The sequence below is a fragment of the Nilaparvata lugens genome, chromosome 8 (genome assembly GCF_014356525.2).
Source record: "Nilaparvata lugens isolate BPH chromosome 8, ASM1435652v1, whole genome shotgun sequence".
Classification (NCBI taxonomy): domain Eukaryota; kingdom Metazoa; phylum Arthropoda; class Insecta; order Hemiptera; family Delphacidae; genus Nilaparvata; species Nilaparvata lugens.
This window is the reverse complement of record NC_052511.1, coordinates 20031998-20050277: the sequence shown is the minus strand read 5'-3', so window position 1 is coordinate 20050277 and position 18280 is coordinate 20031998. Positions and strand designations below refer to the sequence as shown.

The 18280-nt window shown below is 36.3% G+C and overlaps 1 protein-coding gene across 2 annotated transcripts in view; it reads left to right on the top strand.

Annotated features, from left to right (window-relative positions):
- LOC111044538 overlaps positions 1 to 18280 on the top strand; it is a 328058-nt gene that overhangs the window by 93173 nt on the left and 216605 nt on the right. Inside the window, exons 2-3 of one of the 2 annotated variants that reach the window (XM_039434207.1) lie at positions 2611 to 2971; positions 3005 to 5367. In XM_039434207.1, the coding sequence (XP_039290141.1) occupies positions 2687 to 2971; positions 3005 to 5367 (2648 nt within the window). In that variant the 5' untranslated portion in view covers positions 2611 to 2686. Of the gene's footprint in view, positions 1 to 2610; positions 5368 to 18280 lie in introns of both variants that reach the window. The other variant, XM_039434206.1, reaches the window with a different exon arrangement.

Below are 18280 nucleotides of genomic sequence, written 5' to 3'. Positions count from 1 at the left end.
TCTTCCTTTCTTTCTCCTCTTTCTACTTTTTCTCTTTTTCTTGTTCTGTGCCCACACACTACCTCCTTCTTCGTCCTTATACCACCCTCATACCCTTTCACGCTCTTTCTCCGTTTTTATTCGTCTTTCTCATCCTCTCTTCATCTCAATCTTCAGCTTTGTCTCTTTCAATTATTCCCATTATCTATCTCCATTTATTTCTAACTTTCATCATTTTTACTCCTTCTCACTCATTAGTTGTATCTGTCTTCTCTCACTCCATCTCTCCCCCCTCTCTTCCTTCTTCCTCACCATTAGTCCTCTGTTTCACTCTATCTCGTTTCTTTATTCTTTATCTTTCTCTCAGTCTCTGTTTGTTTATCTATTTTCCTTCTCGCTGTTTCTCCTGTTTTTTTGTCATTTTCTCTCTCTTGTGTCCTCTCTCTTTCTCTCCTTCTTCTTTCTTATTTCTTTCTCTTTTATCGGTTGAAAACTGGACCATCTACTAAACAATCTGGCTATTTGGTTAGAGTTGGGGTTGGGCATGAGATGTTTCGGGCTAGAAGGATTCCAGAGAAATTTGGGAATTGCGAGGCGAAGCTTTCGCTGTGGTGCACATTTCTTTGATGTCCGACTTGTTTTTTCTGTCGAATATTATTCAGGATGGAAGTGGAGCACGAATAGAATTAGAATGGCTATCTCTATCTGTGTTTAATCAATAAGACACAATCGGCATGACTGACTTCTGGTTTCACTTTCAAAAAGGTTCGTAGACAGAATTCAATTTCAATTCCAGCGCATTGTAATCTTTTACTGTGGTACTCATATGATATAAGGAATTCGTCCTACAATTTATTACTTTTACCGTATCTTACATTGGTGACTATCAAGCTCCGTTCAGATTAATTTAAGATGAAAAATACAGAATCGTGCGATGGAAATACCAAATTTATACTTGAAATTTGATATATTCCTATCAATCTAGGAACACTAGGTATTCATTTTATTAATATACATGAATTACGTCCGATCTATTTATTGCTTGTGGAAGTTTGATGATCTATCTTTTCACTGGTCAGTTTTATTTGATTGTAGAATCAAATATGACATATAAAATTATCACTAAAAACAAACAAGATTTCAAAAAGAATTTGAGCACAGCAAAACGATAATAATTGTGTTGGATTGCAACTATTTTTATCCGATTTCATCATAATTTTCCATACTTTTCACTTTTTTTTATAAATGTGAGAATCTAATACTATACAGGTGTGATGATATTCAATATTTAATCAAATCACTCACTATTCGATGATAATTATGACACTCAATTGAGCATCAAATATTGTCAGTTTCATTCTTCCACCATTAAATCCTTCGTGAATTTCTGTCACTTATCTATGCAAATGTAAAAATTTCCTTCAATATTTTAGAATATCCAAAATTTTCTACTACATGCTGTTACATGCATAGCTACACATATATTACATATTTATATATCATATATTATATTTTTCAATATTATTCACTAAAACCGAGCCAACAAATGTCAGTAACATCCTTCCAATTCAGATTTCATCTTCTTCAAACGGTACCATGTCATGAAAAAATTCCTTTTTCCTTACCTGGTCTCTGAAAGCATCCATAAAAGTTTCCATCGCCACTAAAACGAGCCGAGATTTACGAGAGGAAGTGGCGGCAGACAAAGTAAATACCGTGCGGGATTTTAAAAGACGAACGGAAGATCGTAAATATTATATTACTGTGAGGAAGTGCGACCACAGTTTCTCCCACTGACCTCAATTAGGATGCAGCTTGCCACAGCGCAGCGCTTCCTCGCATTTTTGTCTGTGGTCAGGTGGATTTGAATTGGAGTTCATTATGAAGTTGTACTAATTCGCATCTCAACAACGATATATATTTCGCGGAATGGAGTTGTGTGGCTTGCTAGTTACATGAATTTTCCTACATTTTAGGTTTTCAAGTCGTGAATGAACGAACCATTCAGGTTCGCTTGTTGAAATCTTTGGCTTGTTGTTTACATCAATTTTTCTACATGGTTTTTACATTAATTTTTACTGGTGTGGCAGGTCATAAATGAATTGTATTGTACAGCATCGAAGTGTATGAGGGAATAGTATAATAGAGTTTGAATCGAATATATCTTTGAAATTAAGAAATTGCCCACTTGTCTATAAAGTTCGAGAGTTTTCTGTCACACAATCTCATTTACAGAAAGTTATGATATCCTATAAATCTATTTTCATCGACTTAATATTTAATATTATATTTGGATCCTAAGACACAAAAAATATCAGAACTTTGAGTTTGCAATTATATTTTAGTTCAGATCTATATTACTTCACATACTTCATCTTGGGAAGGAAGAAAAGAAACAATTACATATTACTTCAAACCTAGTTTTTCAATCTCTGTTCTTCCAATTTGTATGGTAAATGGTCTGTTGAATCCTGATCAAACTTGGATTGCACTGCATTATCATACTAGTTTTATTAAACATTCTATATCGCATTGAGCATTGTTACTGAATTTGAGATATCACGATTACCCAGAAATCCATTCACAGTTCTCATCAGTTACTAACTGGGATTCTCCTTGTGAATGTTACAGGACCCGACACCCTGACCCTTGCGCCTTGTGATGGCCGTGTCACCGATGAGTCATCGCCAGCAATCAGTAGAGGAGGATGCTGCAAGCAGAGGAAGGCTCGCCGTCTAGGAGGAGTTCGGCGGAGGCGAGCAGTCGCCGGGTTCGCCGGTCGCGCGCCGTGTCTGCCGTGCCGGACACGAGCCGGTCACGGACGCGTGACGTCACATCCTCCCTACACAAGTTGCAGCGCAAGTATTCCCTGAACGATGCCGACACAAGTGCAAAGTACTCGGTGAACGCTGCAACAAGTCGCGATGCAGCAAGTCAAGACACAAGTGCCGGCGTGTTCCTGGTCGAGAGGGAACGGCAGAGGCTGGAAGTTCAGGGAGGATCACGAGGATCAGAGCTGTTCGCCGAGGGGTGTCTACTGGGGTTTGACAGAGATTCCCAGAGGAACTGGAGTGGGAAAGATGAGGGTAAGAGTGGGAATAGTTCTGAGAGGAATAGGGATCCACAAGGAAGTGAGAAAGAGTCGCATAGGAATTGGAATGAGAAGTATGCACAAAGGTATTGGATTGAAGAGTCACAAAGGGACAGTTGTGAAGGGAATCCACGAAGTAATTGGAATGAAGGAAATTTACAAAGAATCGAGAGAGTTGGACAAAGTACTGGAAGATTTCCACAAGAAAGTGGAAGTGAACCAGAAAGAATTAGAAAATATTCACAAGGGTATGAAAGAGATTGTCAGAGCAATTGGAGTGAAGAAGTATCACAAAGAAGTGAACAAGATGCACAGAGGAGTGGAGATGATCCACAGCAGAATTGGTTTGGTGAGAAGAATGCACGAAGGAGTTGGCATGAAGGGAGCTCAAATGAAGGAAATAAAATACATCATAAGGTGACCAGAGACTTGGAAAATGGGGATCATGTAGTTTCGAGTAGAATTGGGGTTACAAGGAGTGTTGAGACCATCTCTCATGGGGCAGGTAGCTCCAGAGATTCAGTGGGTTGTGGGACGAATCCAACTATGGATGGGGAAAGAAGACTGAACAATTTTGTAGTGAATACTCACGCAATTAGGGATGTGGTAAGGAGATTCGATGTGAGGGAAAGTTGTTCATCGGAATGTGGATTGAATAGTTATTCATCTAGGAATGGGGATCGAAGATCCAGTGTGAATTGTACAACGAGTTGTAATACAACTGGGAATGCTGAAACTGTACAAAATTCACAGGGTGCAGGTTCAATGGGTAGTAACAATCTGATTGCTAGAGATGATTGTGATAGACATAAGACCTGGATAGAAGAAGGGAGTAAATTTGATTCTCTGCTGATAGATAATGAGTTGAACCCTCAGGTGACAAAATTTAGTGAAAACAGAAAGCTCATTAATGTGAATAATGTTTTGGAAAGTGAACCTTTGACAAGTTCACGGTTTGCAGATAGTATATCCAATCCTCATTTAGATAATAACAATATTGAGAATGAAGAAAATCTTGTTTTGAATGGTAATGTAGACTCGAAAATTATTGGGAAAAACGGTTTAGATGATGAAGAGACCCATAGGATGCTAGAAAATAGTCTATCAACAAGCTCTAACAGAAGTGAGAGATCTGGTACTAATGATGGAGAAACAGAAAATGTCACCCCAAGACACCGGCCAAAAAGCTGGTATGCCAAAACAACAACAGCTGAAGAAGAACAAGCCAAAGCCAGACGTCGAAAAACTCATCCAGGACACCATGCTGACTACCAGGAAGCACTTTCGTCACTCCTCTGGCAACCCTATGAGTGTCAACGGGAATTGACCACAGTATGCTCATCTCCTGATGATTCTGATGTTGCTTACTGGTTAGGGTGTAGACTGCCTGAGTTTAGGATCCCTAGGGAGGAACAGGAGTTGAGAGGGGTACCCGGATATGAAGGTGGCAGTAGTAGACTGGGGTATGGGAGTAGAGATGATGATTGTACAAGGGTACCAGGGTACCGTGATGACAACGGTAGTCTATCATCTGCTGGAACAACATCGTCACTGTCATCCTCGGACGGTGGTGGGGTCAGTGACCGGGAAGAGTGGTTGGAAAGGTTGCCGCCAGTAGCGCTGGTGTCGCCGCAGCCGCCAGTTGCAACCGGTTGCTTGCAGGGAGCAGTCGTCAGTCTAGCTCCGGACGCGGGCAAGAATGGTAGTGCTATGCGGTCGCCCGTTGTCGACTCGCTTCCACCAGCTGTAAGTGGACCTGTTGTTTCTAATATTAATAATTTGACGACGAGTAACAGTAATAATAATGTGAGTTTAGTGCGGTGTTACGCGGGATCTAGTGGTGTTTCTTCAGTGCCTAGTATCGATTGTGTAGTGGCTAGCAGTAGTAGTAACAGCACATCAACTGCAAACCCAGTGAGAACGTTCACATCGACAGAAGCCCAGACCGACGATGTTGTCGTGGAAACCTCTGCGACCGTCGTCCGCCCCCGGGAGCGGCGGCGACACAACCGCCAACGACAACCTCCACAACCGCCCCTTCCACCTCCAAACTCTACCTCCAACCCTAACCTGACTGACCGTCTTCCTGATATCCTCAACTCTCATCTGCCGCCTCCCTACACGACCCTTCCACCCCCACATCTAGGTTTGCCACCCCCTGTGCCTGTGCCCAGTTCTATTCCGGTGCTGACCGCTGTTCCGCCGCCTCCACCGCTCCCGCACACGCCTGCCACCGTCACCAATTTGGTCGCTGGATTACGGTTCCCGTTCGCCATTGTGCCTGCTGGAAGACGAAGGTTAGTGACTGCATATTATTTTTTAGGACTATATCATTTTCTAGTGATCTGGTGTTTATTCTATTCCCTCAGGATGTGATGATACTTGATAGATAATTTCTTCGACAGGATTATTGAGAGATAGTTCATGAGAGGATTATAGAGAGATTTAGTGAGTTCAAATTGCGAGCTGCGTCAAATCTGATGAATTGAAGACAATCCGGACTATTCAACAATAAAGAGATAGGAAATAGAATGAGATGGTGAAGAACAACATAGATTGAATATTGGAGATACTGTATAAACTATATAGGTGGAGAGAAATTAATAATAAGAGACATTACTTTCTATTCTATCAATTTAATTTATTGGAGATACTGTATATGACTGGGAGAGAAGTTAATTTTATTGCCATAGGCCCTATGACAGATTTCTCACGTGCAATATTTTTGATTTGTGATTATTTATCACAAATGTCAATGTATTTCCATGTCTGCATACAAACACTACATTCTAATTAAAACAAATTGGAAAAGAGAATAAATATGTAGAGTAGCAGAAAACTTCTAGAAACAAATATTGGAACATTTTTGTTTTATAGGTAATCTGGAAGTTTTCCTTCTATATAAGTGTTTATTGTTGGAGAAATCACAAACTTCGTGATAACCTCTGAATTACTCCATGAGAATCGAAATGAGGATACAAAGATATTAATATAAGAGAAAGCAACAAAACATTAATATATCATATAGGATTGATTCCTATCTAATATTTGTGTGAGCTAGATATTCTAGAATGTTTTTCTTGTTCACATCGGTGTTTATACTGGGAAAACTCGACAATCACGTTATTACCTCTAAAGTACATGAGAAGTGTAGTTATACTGATATGTAGGCTACCAAGTACGCTGAGTTCTTTTCTCAGAAATGAAATCGTGGTGCAGTACATCTATTTGAAAATGAGTTGTGAGGAAAATGACTTTAGTAGGGTCTGTTCGGGAATTCGATTGTGAGAAAATTATTGTCAGAAATGATAACTTAAGTATTTTTCAAAGGAATAAGGTATTTTTCAATTTCAGTAAATTTGTCATGTGTTTCTCACTTTTTTTGTCCAAGATTAAGGTTTCCCAAATCGGTCTTCTGGCGACGATCTCTCATATTTCATTTTCTATTGGGTTTTGAATCTAATATTAAAATTATGCGAATCTTAATAAAATTATGTGAATCTTAATCTACACTCATTATTGGAAGATTGTGCTGTTGAAAGATAATTTTTTCAGCACAGATTTGTTTATCTAGTCTATTAATTAGCATTACTGAAGCTCCGGAACGATATACCGGTACCTCCAAACCCATTCATTTGAAATATTGAGATTGTTCGTTACTTGTTTGTGATTAGAGAGAAATTATCACAATCCAGTAAGCAATAGTTGAAGCCATTAGTTCCAATAAAATAAGCTCTATTTTTTCAATTCTCCTCTTTTCTCCGATCTACAAGGACTTTTTTTATCAAGTTTACCTAGTATGCCTATTGCCTAGTTCAACATACCCGGTTCATAAAGCACCGGGATCACCTACATCGATCGATGAAATTTACAAAATAGTTTCACATTGCCTATCATGAAAAAGAAATATGATTATAATTTTCTTATCAGTCCTGATAATGTGGAGCGCAAGTTAATGATTAGGTGAGTAGCCTAAAGTTTGAAATTCTAGACTAGAGATGAAATTCAATGAAAGCAGTGTGCCCCACTTCAAAACTGTCCAACAAAGGATATCTGGGTGAAAGGAAACATGAGTCCAAAGTGTAGAGAATCTAGGAAGCGGAGAGAATGTTGCAACTGCAAAATTTGAAACGAACAATAGAAGAGCAGAACAACAGCTGATAACAATGACATTATCACTGGAAGTTGCTCCTATTCTTTTGGACGAGCGTTGCGTGATTCATATTCCACAAATTTCTCCTAATTTAGTTTGTGAGTTTGTTCACTCGATGATTATTCATTGTTTACGTTTTGCGGTGAATCAGCAATTGTTTGAAATTCATTTCCCGTTTGATATTTGCAATAGGAGGATCGTCGCTATTTTCCCAATGCCCTAATCAATAAAGAAATTGTTTGGAGTTAATTTCCTGTTCGGTACGGTATTGGCAATAGAAGGCTATCTATCAATAATAACCCATTTTCCAATCAACCCAAGTACTTATCAATTAATCAATAAATATATTTGAAATTCGCAACCTAATTATCAGCATTAATAATGGGACACTATCATTTGTATTGATAATGTAAAAATAGTTGTAACAATTGATGGCTATTGTTACTGGTTGTAATGCTACTCATTTTTTTCCTGATAGATAATTATCAACTTGTAAAGTTAGATTTGAGTAGCTGTATGCTAGAACAATGGAAATTTTTAGATATCTGACACACATTTTCACTTGGAAGCAGGACTTGAATGGTACTAAAGATGATATAGCATTCTGTGGAATTTGAAAATCATTTATTGTTTTGAATTACTTCCAGGAATGGAAATCCATGTCTTTGAAGTCTGTGAAATCTATTCTGATTTGGAATCGAATATTTCAGATTAAATTTTTTGGAACAGTATAATATTGAAGTGTGACTAACTGGAATACAAGATTAGGCTTCTGCTCTGGTTGGATAATTTTACTTAAAAAGTCCTCTTATATCGTACTTTGAGAAATTATGTCTTAATAATTATAGAAAATTACATTCAAGCAATTCCTTTGCACTGGGGTTTGATTAAAAATAATTATTCATGAAACTAATCATCAGGAAAGGGAAATAGTAAGGGCACAGAAGAAGGAAAATGTTTTCCAATTCATGGTAAGGGTAAATGAGAAGGAAAGCTTAATAATTTATTCACTTTGAGAAATTACGAGCAAGTCTACTCGTTTTCCTATTTTGTGTAACAAAACATAGGCTATTTTAGAAATTCACATTGGAGCAGTTCGTATATACATTTATATAGGCTTTATTATTCAAAATGGATTTCAATTATGACTAACATAATCATTGTAAGATAATAGAATCTTTCATTTGAACTTTTCATCCCAATTGTTAATTTCAAATTTCCTATACTTCGAAGAAATAATAAGATACCTGAATAAGTAGTATTGGAAGAATCACTTATGAATTTTACAAAGGAATAACACACTATACAATATCTGTGATAATGTAGACGTTATTTATTGAACAAATAGTCTTAACGTGTTGTGAAATTATCCTGAATAAATGTTGATAAAGATTAAAGTACTCAAACAGAATTCAGTACGGTATTTAATATAGGGGAGCAATCAATAACAGGCGTAAGATGCTCCTAATCCAGTAGGATAGGCACTAATCTTAGAAACACCGTTTCTCGTGTCTTATCTGTTAGGACTAATGGTAGTAAGGATTCATGGTAGATGTACACACACATGTTAGTTAGATGTACACACATCCCACAGTGGGATTCACCTAGAACTGTCAGAATTCTCCACATGAATGCTTCCCATACTGATGGTTCCAAGTGAGCATACGTGAGACATGTGATAAGCCGGACAAATATCCCATTCATTACCGTTAAGTACTCCGGCTTATCTTGCTGGCGCAGTCTCACTATTGAAACACTTCCTTGTTGGTTAATAGTCTTCAATAAAATAGGGTTTTCAGCGTAACAGGTATGCGTTTGTATTGGTTCAGTGGGAGTGCGATTAGAGTATATGATTGGTGGATTGGATGGATGTGAAGGCGAATTATTTATTGTTGGAGATACAGTAATCAGAAGAATAGATTGAATTTTGAAGAGTAAATATTAGTTAGTAGTAGTAGTAATTAGTAGATACAGGTTGAAAAAATTAAATTATTGAAGCTATCGCTTGATAGTTTGACATCTTTCGAGACCGGACTCCTTTTATAATATTCATTTTCTTATATAGCATTATAATATACTCTTGATCTTAAAACTAATTGAATCGATGATCACAGTAACATCGGGGCAATTGAAAAGGAAATGAATAATAAACAGAGGAATAGAATTTAGTATTTTGTGCTGATCTTGAACTTGAATAAGGTAATTTGATGATTGGACAGAGTATCAATGACTTTGTGAAGAGTGAAAATGTGAAAACTGCAAATTTGTACTTTAAAATTTAGAATTATCTAGTATACATGGCTGCAAAATTATAGAAAAGAATTTGAGAATAAAATTATTCTACTCATTTAGAAAAACTATGAAACTAGCAGCTATGTTTAGTATTCCTACTTTCAAAGCTACAATTAATTGAATATTATTTTTCAATTCTTCCAATAGAGTAAGTAAACTGTTCCTAATGTTCAGGTATTGTAATTTATTTCATCAACAACTCGGGAAGAAGTAATTATGCATTCCAGCGCGATTTTGTGGTAGTTTTCAAGTAATCTCTTCTTCTATATAATGAGAGAGAGTAGGGTTGTGTTTGTTCGTTTGTTCGCATCAAAACATGTCAACTTGTGGATTGCATACCGGAAAAACGGAAATGATTTAGATCTCCAAATTTTGCACATAGATTCTAAAAATATCAATCTCGTGCACCTGGAAGCCCAAATTTCAATTTTCCATCTAGATTTTTCAGAATCAATGTTTAAATTTCATTAATGGTACATTCGATTTCATTAAAAAATCACCAAATCATATGGTCTAAATTAAAAAAGGAACATCCGTTTCTATATTGCTTTCTACCTGAAAAACATAGTTTTGAAACTTCGTTTTCCTGATGCAATGTTTAGGCCTACACGTGGCATGGTTTATTAATTTTTCAGCTAGAACATTTTTTGAGACAAAGTGCTAAATAAACGTCTACAGTTTCATCAATGCTGTATCGGCAATATGAAAACGCATGCAGTTAATATTTTTATTTAATTAAAATTTCAAAATTATTCGAGCCCTGATAGAATGACTGACTCACTGTACAGTCAGTCGAAAATTTTAATATTGGAATGAGGGGTATTTTATCTAGCTGAGCAAAAAAATAAAGTTATATGCACGTTTTCGTTATATCTTCAAATGAAGAATGAGTTTTGTGGGTTGTCAAAACTCCCTCTGAAAGGGAAACTATTCAACTTATTCTATCTTTTATTAAAATAGCAATGATCATTCATCCATGTATCATCTTCGATACTATAATAAAGGAAAGAACTGGATTATAAACGTAGCCTATACAGGTGTGTAAACAAATTATGTTTGACGCATTATCACGTCAGAACTACTGGACTGATTACCTTGAAATTTTGCGTATAGATTCTTGCTTAACCGAGGGTGGTTATAAACCTATTTTGAATTCTTCAAGATTTGATTACATCAAGTTTTCAATTTTTTGTCATGCTTCCAGTTTGTATGGAAGCAGCAGAAAATTTCACTTAAAAGGGGAATTAGAAGATATGCATGATTGGGGATCCTTTTCGAATGATAAAAACAGGTTTTCCGTCACACCCAAATTTTTTCCGCCATTTTGAATCCAACTTCTTTTTTCAATTGAGAGATGGTCATACTGATTTACTTGAAATGCAGTATATACATTCCTAATCAACCGAGGATTCTTATAGGACTATTTTTAATTCTTCTAGATTTCATTATGTCAAGTTTTAAGAAAGACCCTTGCGAAGCACGGGTTACCTGCTAGTGATCAATAACCAACAACTTACATCATTTTACAACTTTATCTACTGACAAGACGAACAACCAAATACTGTAACAATAAAGAACACAAAAAAAATTTTAGGTCATCAGGCTATAGACAACCTCAAAAATACTGACTGCATCCTTAATACAATTCTCTTGCGAAATATTGACCCAATTTACAGCGTTGTCTCCGCGAATCCACTGTAATCAGAAAACCAGATAATAATACACTGTGTAGTACATAGTATAATGATACAGAATAGCTGTGTAGCATAATAGTTGGAAATTTTTGTCGCCAACCGTATCGTACTGTACATGTAACAATAGTACTTATATAGGCCTACTATAGGCTGCTATTAGTAGTATATAGTAATAGTATTGTACAGTAAAGCTTTCCATTTTTATTGCCAATGTATCATATCACTGTATATGATGAGACTGTCACAGATTATAAAGCAAGGTCCTCTCTTATATTATATAGTTCTCTTCTGATGTATTGTACACTAAAGAGAGACTATGTGAAGTGAAGGATTGTTATACTGTAGAAGGATGTAGACTGTATACAATTTCTACATTTCTCAATGTTTTATATAGTCGCATAGTCTTAACATATCATCAAAAATTCCATACCTTACAAAAATTCATACCGTACATGAATTTTAACATCGTCTAACTGTATTATGATTGTGGCAGCAGCGAACTCAACCTAACTGTAACTGATATGGCAAAACTGGAAAATCGGAGTAATTTATCGTGTCTGGAGGCAAGAATACAGGTGACGGTCCCTCAGACCCCGCCGTGTTTATGACATTCCAATCGAACCGTAAATCATGGAAGAATAGGCTATTGTTCAGAGAAATTCCCCTTTATGGCTAATTTTTACTGAGGCGCCGTGGATTCGTTTGTGCCAGTGTCTTAAGATTTCAACCCAGGTACAGCCACTGGGTGGTGGGAGGATGCTTAGTGAAATTCATATGAGGAATTTATTACAATGCTCAATGGTCTATTGTTACAAGAAGAATCCGGTTCATACAGCCCACGAATTGTTCCATGTTTCATCTGAAAAAATCATCTTCAACAAAAATGTAATAACTCTTCAAGAATGTACTTCCTTTAACATCTTTCTCATGATAAATATTATAATGAAAGGTTCACTCATAAATAAATCCTCTGAGAATGTCATTCTTGAGACAAGATTCAATGTCTCAAAGAAACAAAAGAAGGGATGTCGAAGATGATAGGTACTTCGTCAATCTATACCGTGCTGTCTTTGAATCCTGATTTTCAAAATCATTATCGAATAAGATGTTTTATTCAAAGTACTGTATTGAAAAATCTCCAAGGTTATCAAACAATGTAATTCTTCAAATATGACCGTGGAATCCAACAGAATTTCGTTCCTACAAGATTGATGTCTCATTAATCAATAATGACACCTGAAATTGATGAATGAGCAGAACGAATCCAGAGTTGATTGAATTAAGAGTCGCTATTTGAGCAACAATTCTTGATGGAAGAAAGTGTGACCCGTGGCTTCTTATTATTAGTGAAAAGCAAACAGAGAAAGTCAACCAAGATAAGCTGCAGGTAGTTTCTTCTAGGATCTTCTAGAATCCATGAATGCACTTAAAATTTGAATTTGATAGGAAGCATTTCGAATTTGAATTTGAAATTATGACTGTGAAACACAAATGACACTATAATCAGGTCCTGGTTGATGTTTTCCTTGATGCTTTCTGTTAGTCTTTGATAACATGTGTTTTGGATTAGTGTCCTGAAGCTTTAGTCCAAACAACATTTGGTGGAAAGTTTTGAATGAGCCTCTGCATTGAATAATGAACCATAACGTACCAGATCTATCCTTTTTTGTCTTCAAAGCTGTTGTTTGTTATACTGTAGATTATTTCTGCTTCACTCAAAACGTGATTTCAGCTTGTTATACAGGATTCTATTTTGTTTTGAAAAGTTGTTTTCTATATTTTCAGTTCTCAAAAAACGTTATTTCCCAAATCTGTTCATTTTGTAACTATAAGTTACTTGGAAGCATTTTGTTCTCCTAACCAGATTTCTATTTTTCAATTGTACCTGATCAAAAATCATTTCTACCATTTATAAATTTGGGGAAATCTGTTCCTCGTGTCTTCTGGTTATATCTCATCAAGGCCATTTGGCTGGCAAGCATGACATTCTCATAATATTGTTTCATTTTATTATTATGACAGCACTTCATACAGTGTAAATAATGTTATTTATAATCGTTTTCTTCCCTCACGCCATACTCATATATATATATATATATATATATATATATATATATAATATATATATATATATATCTCATCCAGGAAGTATAAGAAGTGAGAAATGTTATATCTGCTCTGGTCCCATCATTATTACATGGTCATGCTGCGATTGTGAGGCTATGTTTGCTTAGGTACCGTATTTTACTTTTGATATACGATGTCTTTAATCAATTAACTTATTTACTTGGGAAAGATACAATGAATATTGTGATCATTCTATCTCTTGTTGGAAACATTATTGAGAATCACATTCCTTTCATAAATGTATCAATGGACCATAATCATCTCTTGAAATTTGTGTCATTTGTAAAAATTCCAATGAACTCTTATTCTTGAATGAGATACAATGCATTTTACGATACAGTAATATTGAATTTCTAGTTGAATACTACCCTTTTTCTTAAGTGAATTTTTAAGTTACGAGTTTCTTTATTTTGAAATTGCATGTAAATCGTATTTGACTAGGATTTCTGGTGTTCGAATCTAGTATTGTTCCAAGTATCCGTTATAGAAGTGAGCCAGAATCGTGTAGAAAGTGGCCAGACTCGGTTTTAGCTGCAAAGGTTAGAAGGTCAACTCGTAAGCACTGTGATCAGTGAAAGGATCATTAAATTCAGGCGGAGATTGTTGTTTATACTGATATGGGGAATTTTTATCGGTGAAATTTATTGGTTGCATTCGTAATATTAGTTGCTAATGAATGTCTTGAATTTTCTATATTGGTTCTGGATGTTGGTTTACCTAAGGTCAAATAACAAGCGTTATTTAGATTGATAATTGAAATTGACCTCTCTCTCTCTCAAGACCCAAGGTTATTAGCTAACGGTTTAGATTTTTCTAATAATTAATTCTACTATTATCTGTCTTACCAACGTGTCAGGTTGGTTATTCTATATGGAGAATCAAGCTGTACTTAGAGTGATACAAGTCTATTACATTCTGCTTAACAAAAGATACATTCGAAAAAGTTACATTCGAGGTATATAATATGGTCTAGGTTTAGAATACCATCAATTTATTTTCAAAAGATAGCACTTCCTGTTTTCTCTCTAATTTTTATGTTACCTGATAGTTTTCTAATGAAAATAAAAGCTGAAGAATGCGGTTTCCTTATGAAACTGGATCTTTTGACAACAGACAGACTGATTGTTGGCTGCCTTCTTCATCTCTTCACTCCATATCTCCATTCTCTTTCCACTTTTTCCTTCTATCCATTCTTCTTCCCTCACTTTCCTTCATTCTACTTTTATTTTCTATGATATCAAGAAGGATTATAAGATTTAAAAAACCATCCTGTTTTCTACTCTTGTATTGTATTCTTCTCACATAAGCCTACCTGCTTATGTTGTGTTGGTGAAATAAGTATTAAATTTCAGATTGACCACTATTTTTTAAAATTCAACCTTCTACTTCTCAACAATACCTTTTACTTTCAATGTACGATTATTATTTTTGGAATAGATTATGATGTGGGCGTTTACCTTGAGGCAAAAATATTGTATTTTTTCACTAAGGACCCGCGTAATTCAAGAGATTTGCTAATATTACCTTGCACATGCTCATAGTATAAAAGATTCATGTTACTACTTATCATCAGTGTACCTACAGCTATTTATGTATCTTATCATCATATACTTCATAATTCTCCTGAACAAAATAATGCATACTTCACATCAATCATTGGCTTTTGTAGACAGATATAACCTTCACTGAATTTTTATGAATGCTGCTTGGCCAAATTGAAGTATTTTTTGTCCAGAAATTGGGAACTAGAATCGATACTAAGCATTTACGATCTGGGTCCTCAGTTTTTATTTACTAGCAACAGAGACTGATAATTGAGATAATCTCGTATGGTACTGGCATCTTCCTTATTGCAATTCTGTACCCTAATTTTTATAACTTCATCAAATTATAAAACTTTTTGAAACTTGGAATACATTGTATTCCCATCCTAATTTGTGTCTCACTAATTCGGAAAATGCATTATTATAATAGTTGCTATAAACGAAAACCTGGATGGAAACTCGGTAGGCTATGGATATTTAGTCTTTTTCAAGAATGAATTTGATTCCAATTCATACAATTATGTTAGGAAGGGTCTCTTATTTTTCATGAGAACCCCATTTTGACTTGATCCATTGAACTCCCAACTGAACTCTTGCTACCTTCACCTGTTTCCTCACATATATATTGTCGGTTTGAACGTATACGAGGTATGTACTTTATAGACACACATATGTACCTGAGATCGACCTAATTACAGGAGTTGGAAGGTCACACATTGTCGGAATATTTAATTTCTTCGCACCGGTCTGGGAAAAAATGAACAATAGTCGTTATCTGTGACTCCTAGCGAGCAGCTGTTTTTCACTCCATGTTTTCACACAATTATTGAGGAATTTTTCACTACTCCTGTCTTGTAACTCAGGCATGGTGTTATGGAGGATAGGGTCAAACAATTGATCTGATTATTATTGTTAACAGTAGCCTTTCACCGTTAGGATGCTTTATTGAGCAATTCATTGCACCTATGTACTGTACGTGTACACTAGCCTACACTATACTGTGCTCATATACGCTGTAGTACACTATACTACTCTATAATATACAACGTACCTGACACCCCAAATACTTGGTTATGTTTATAGTTATTTGGAAAAAGCCTCTTACCTCGAGTCAACTTGAAAAAACATTTTTCTATAGTTTCACCAATATCTTAAAATTCATTTCCTTCTCAACCATCTGACCCCTGATCCCACTTCAAGTGAAAAAGTGTTATTTTATTTATTTATTTCGGGATAGAGTTACAAATCATTAATCATATAAATATGATTGGGAAAGAACAAGAGGCTTGGCCCAAAATTATTTTATTCCCAAATTTTGATAATGAATAACATGTCCAAAAATAGTCTATGTTTCTACGGATGAAAGTTCAAAATCCATTTTCGTCCAAAAATATATAAGCTTTAAAAGTATATATTTTGGAAACTTTAATCCTAGTTTTCATCTTGCTTCTCCCTACTCCTCCCTTTTCTTTTCATCTTTAGTCTTTCAGTTATTAATTTTTCATATTACTTTAATAATTTCTTCGTCTGTAACAAATCTACTTATTCTTAAATTGTCCGTGATCATTCTCCCCTTTGAATCATCATCCCTCCTTCTCCTTCTCCTCCTCCACCACCACCTCCTCTTCCTCCTCCTCCTACTACTCCTCCTCCTCCTCCTCCTTTCTATCCTCCTTAACCTCCTCTTCCTTCCCTCCTTCACCTTCTCCTTTTTTTCATGAAGAAGAAGCTCTTCTTCAAGCTATGTTTCTGTATCTCAAACCTGCCATCAATATATCCCGACTGAGTAGTGTATAGTGGTGCATACTGTATAGTTGTGTATATTGAACCTTATCTGCCCCGGTAAACGATGGGTGCGTTACTGTGGCTGCTTTCGCCAATGAGACAGACTTGTGCGAAATAAATTATTCATAAACGAGAATGCATTATTCAGCGAAAAACGTTTTATGGCCTTTTGTCAGCAGCCTACCGCCGCTTCAAGCTATGACTACTAGCAGAGCTGCCATGTTGTAGAGAATGTAGAGGATAATGTTCAGGCCGCGGCTTCTGATCATCAACAAGCCTTGGTTTTCTTCTATTTTGATATCTATTTGGAGGTTAATAGGAAGAAGTAAATACTTTACTCGAATGCTTAGTGGGTTGGTATCATCAACATATTTTGGTTTTCCCATTTCGGTATTTATTTGTAGGTTGATAGGAATGAATGAATATATTTCTCCAATGTTTAGTGGATTGGCATCTTCAACTTGTCTCCTTTCTTTTGCCAAGTTATGAACAGGATAATAGGGATAGGGATGAATAAAAAAATCTGGTGTGGCGCACTCACACAACTTTCCTTGCCGTTATGAAAATTGATCACCTGACGCTAGTGTTCCCGCGCATCTCAAGTCTACTATTCAAAGATTTGAGCCAGCTGGTGACAGGGCAATAACGCTGGAGACACACGAGGTCTGCTATCTCTTCATAGTGAATCATTTAATAGAATCAACAGTTGCCGAAAGAGTGCAATAATAGGATAATCACATTTTCTCGAATTTCGAGCTTATTTTTAATTTAAGGTGAAAATGTTACTGAACATTAATTGTAGAGATTCTCATGTTCAATCTTTTCCTAATTTTTTGTTTAAATTGTATCTGAAGCCTGATAATTGAGAATCCAAAATCAAACTTTGCATAGATGTGGCGGAGCTCCTGAAATTTTCAAAGACATGGGACTTGTGGCAGTTGATAGAGCTTATCGATGACTATAAGGTATAATTTTAGGTATAACTTTAATCAAAATCGTTGGAGCCGGTTTTGAAATCGCGAAAAACCCTGTTTTTGACAACATTTTCGCCATTTTAGCCGCAATCGTGAATTGCATTTGATCGAAATTGTTCGTGTCGGATCCTTATAGTATAAGGACCTTAAGTTCCAAATTTCAAGTCATACACACACATACACACACACACACACACACACACACACACACACACACACACACACACACACACACACACACACACACACACACACACACACACACACACACACACACACACACACACACACACACGCACGCACGCACGCACGCACGCACGCACGCACGCACGCACGCACGCACGCACGCACGCACGCACGCACGCACGCACGCACGCACGCACGCACGCACACACACACACACCACACACACACACACACACACACACACACACACACACACACACACCACACACACACACACACACACACACACACACACACACACCACACACACACACACACACACACACACACACACAGACCAATACCCAAAAACCACTTTTTTGGACACAGGGGACCTTGAAACGTATAGAAATTTAGAAATTGGGGTACCTTTTTTTTGAAAAGCAATACTTTCCTTACCTATTGTAATAGGGCAA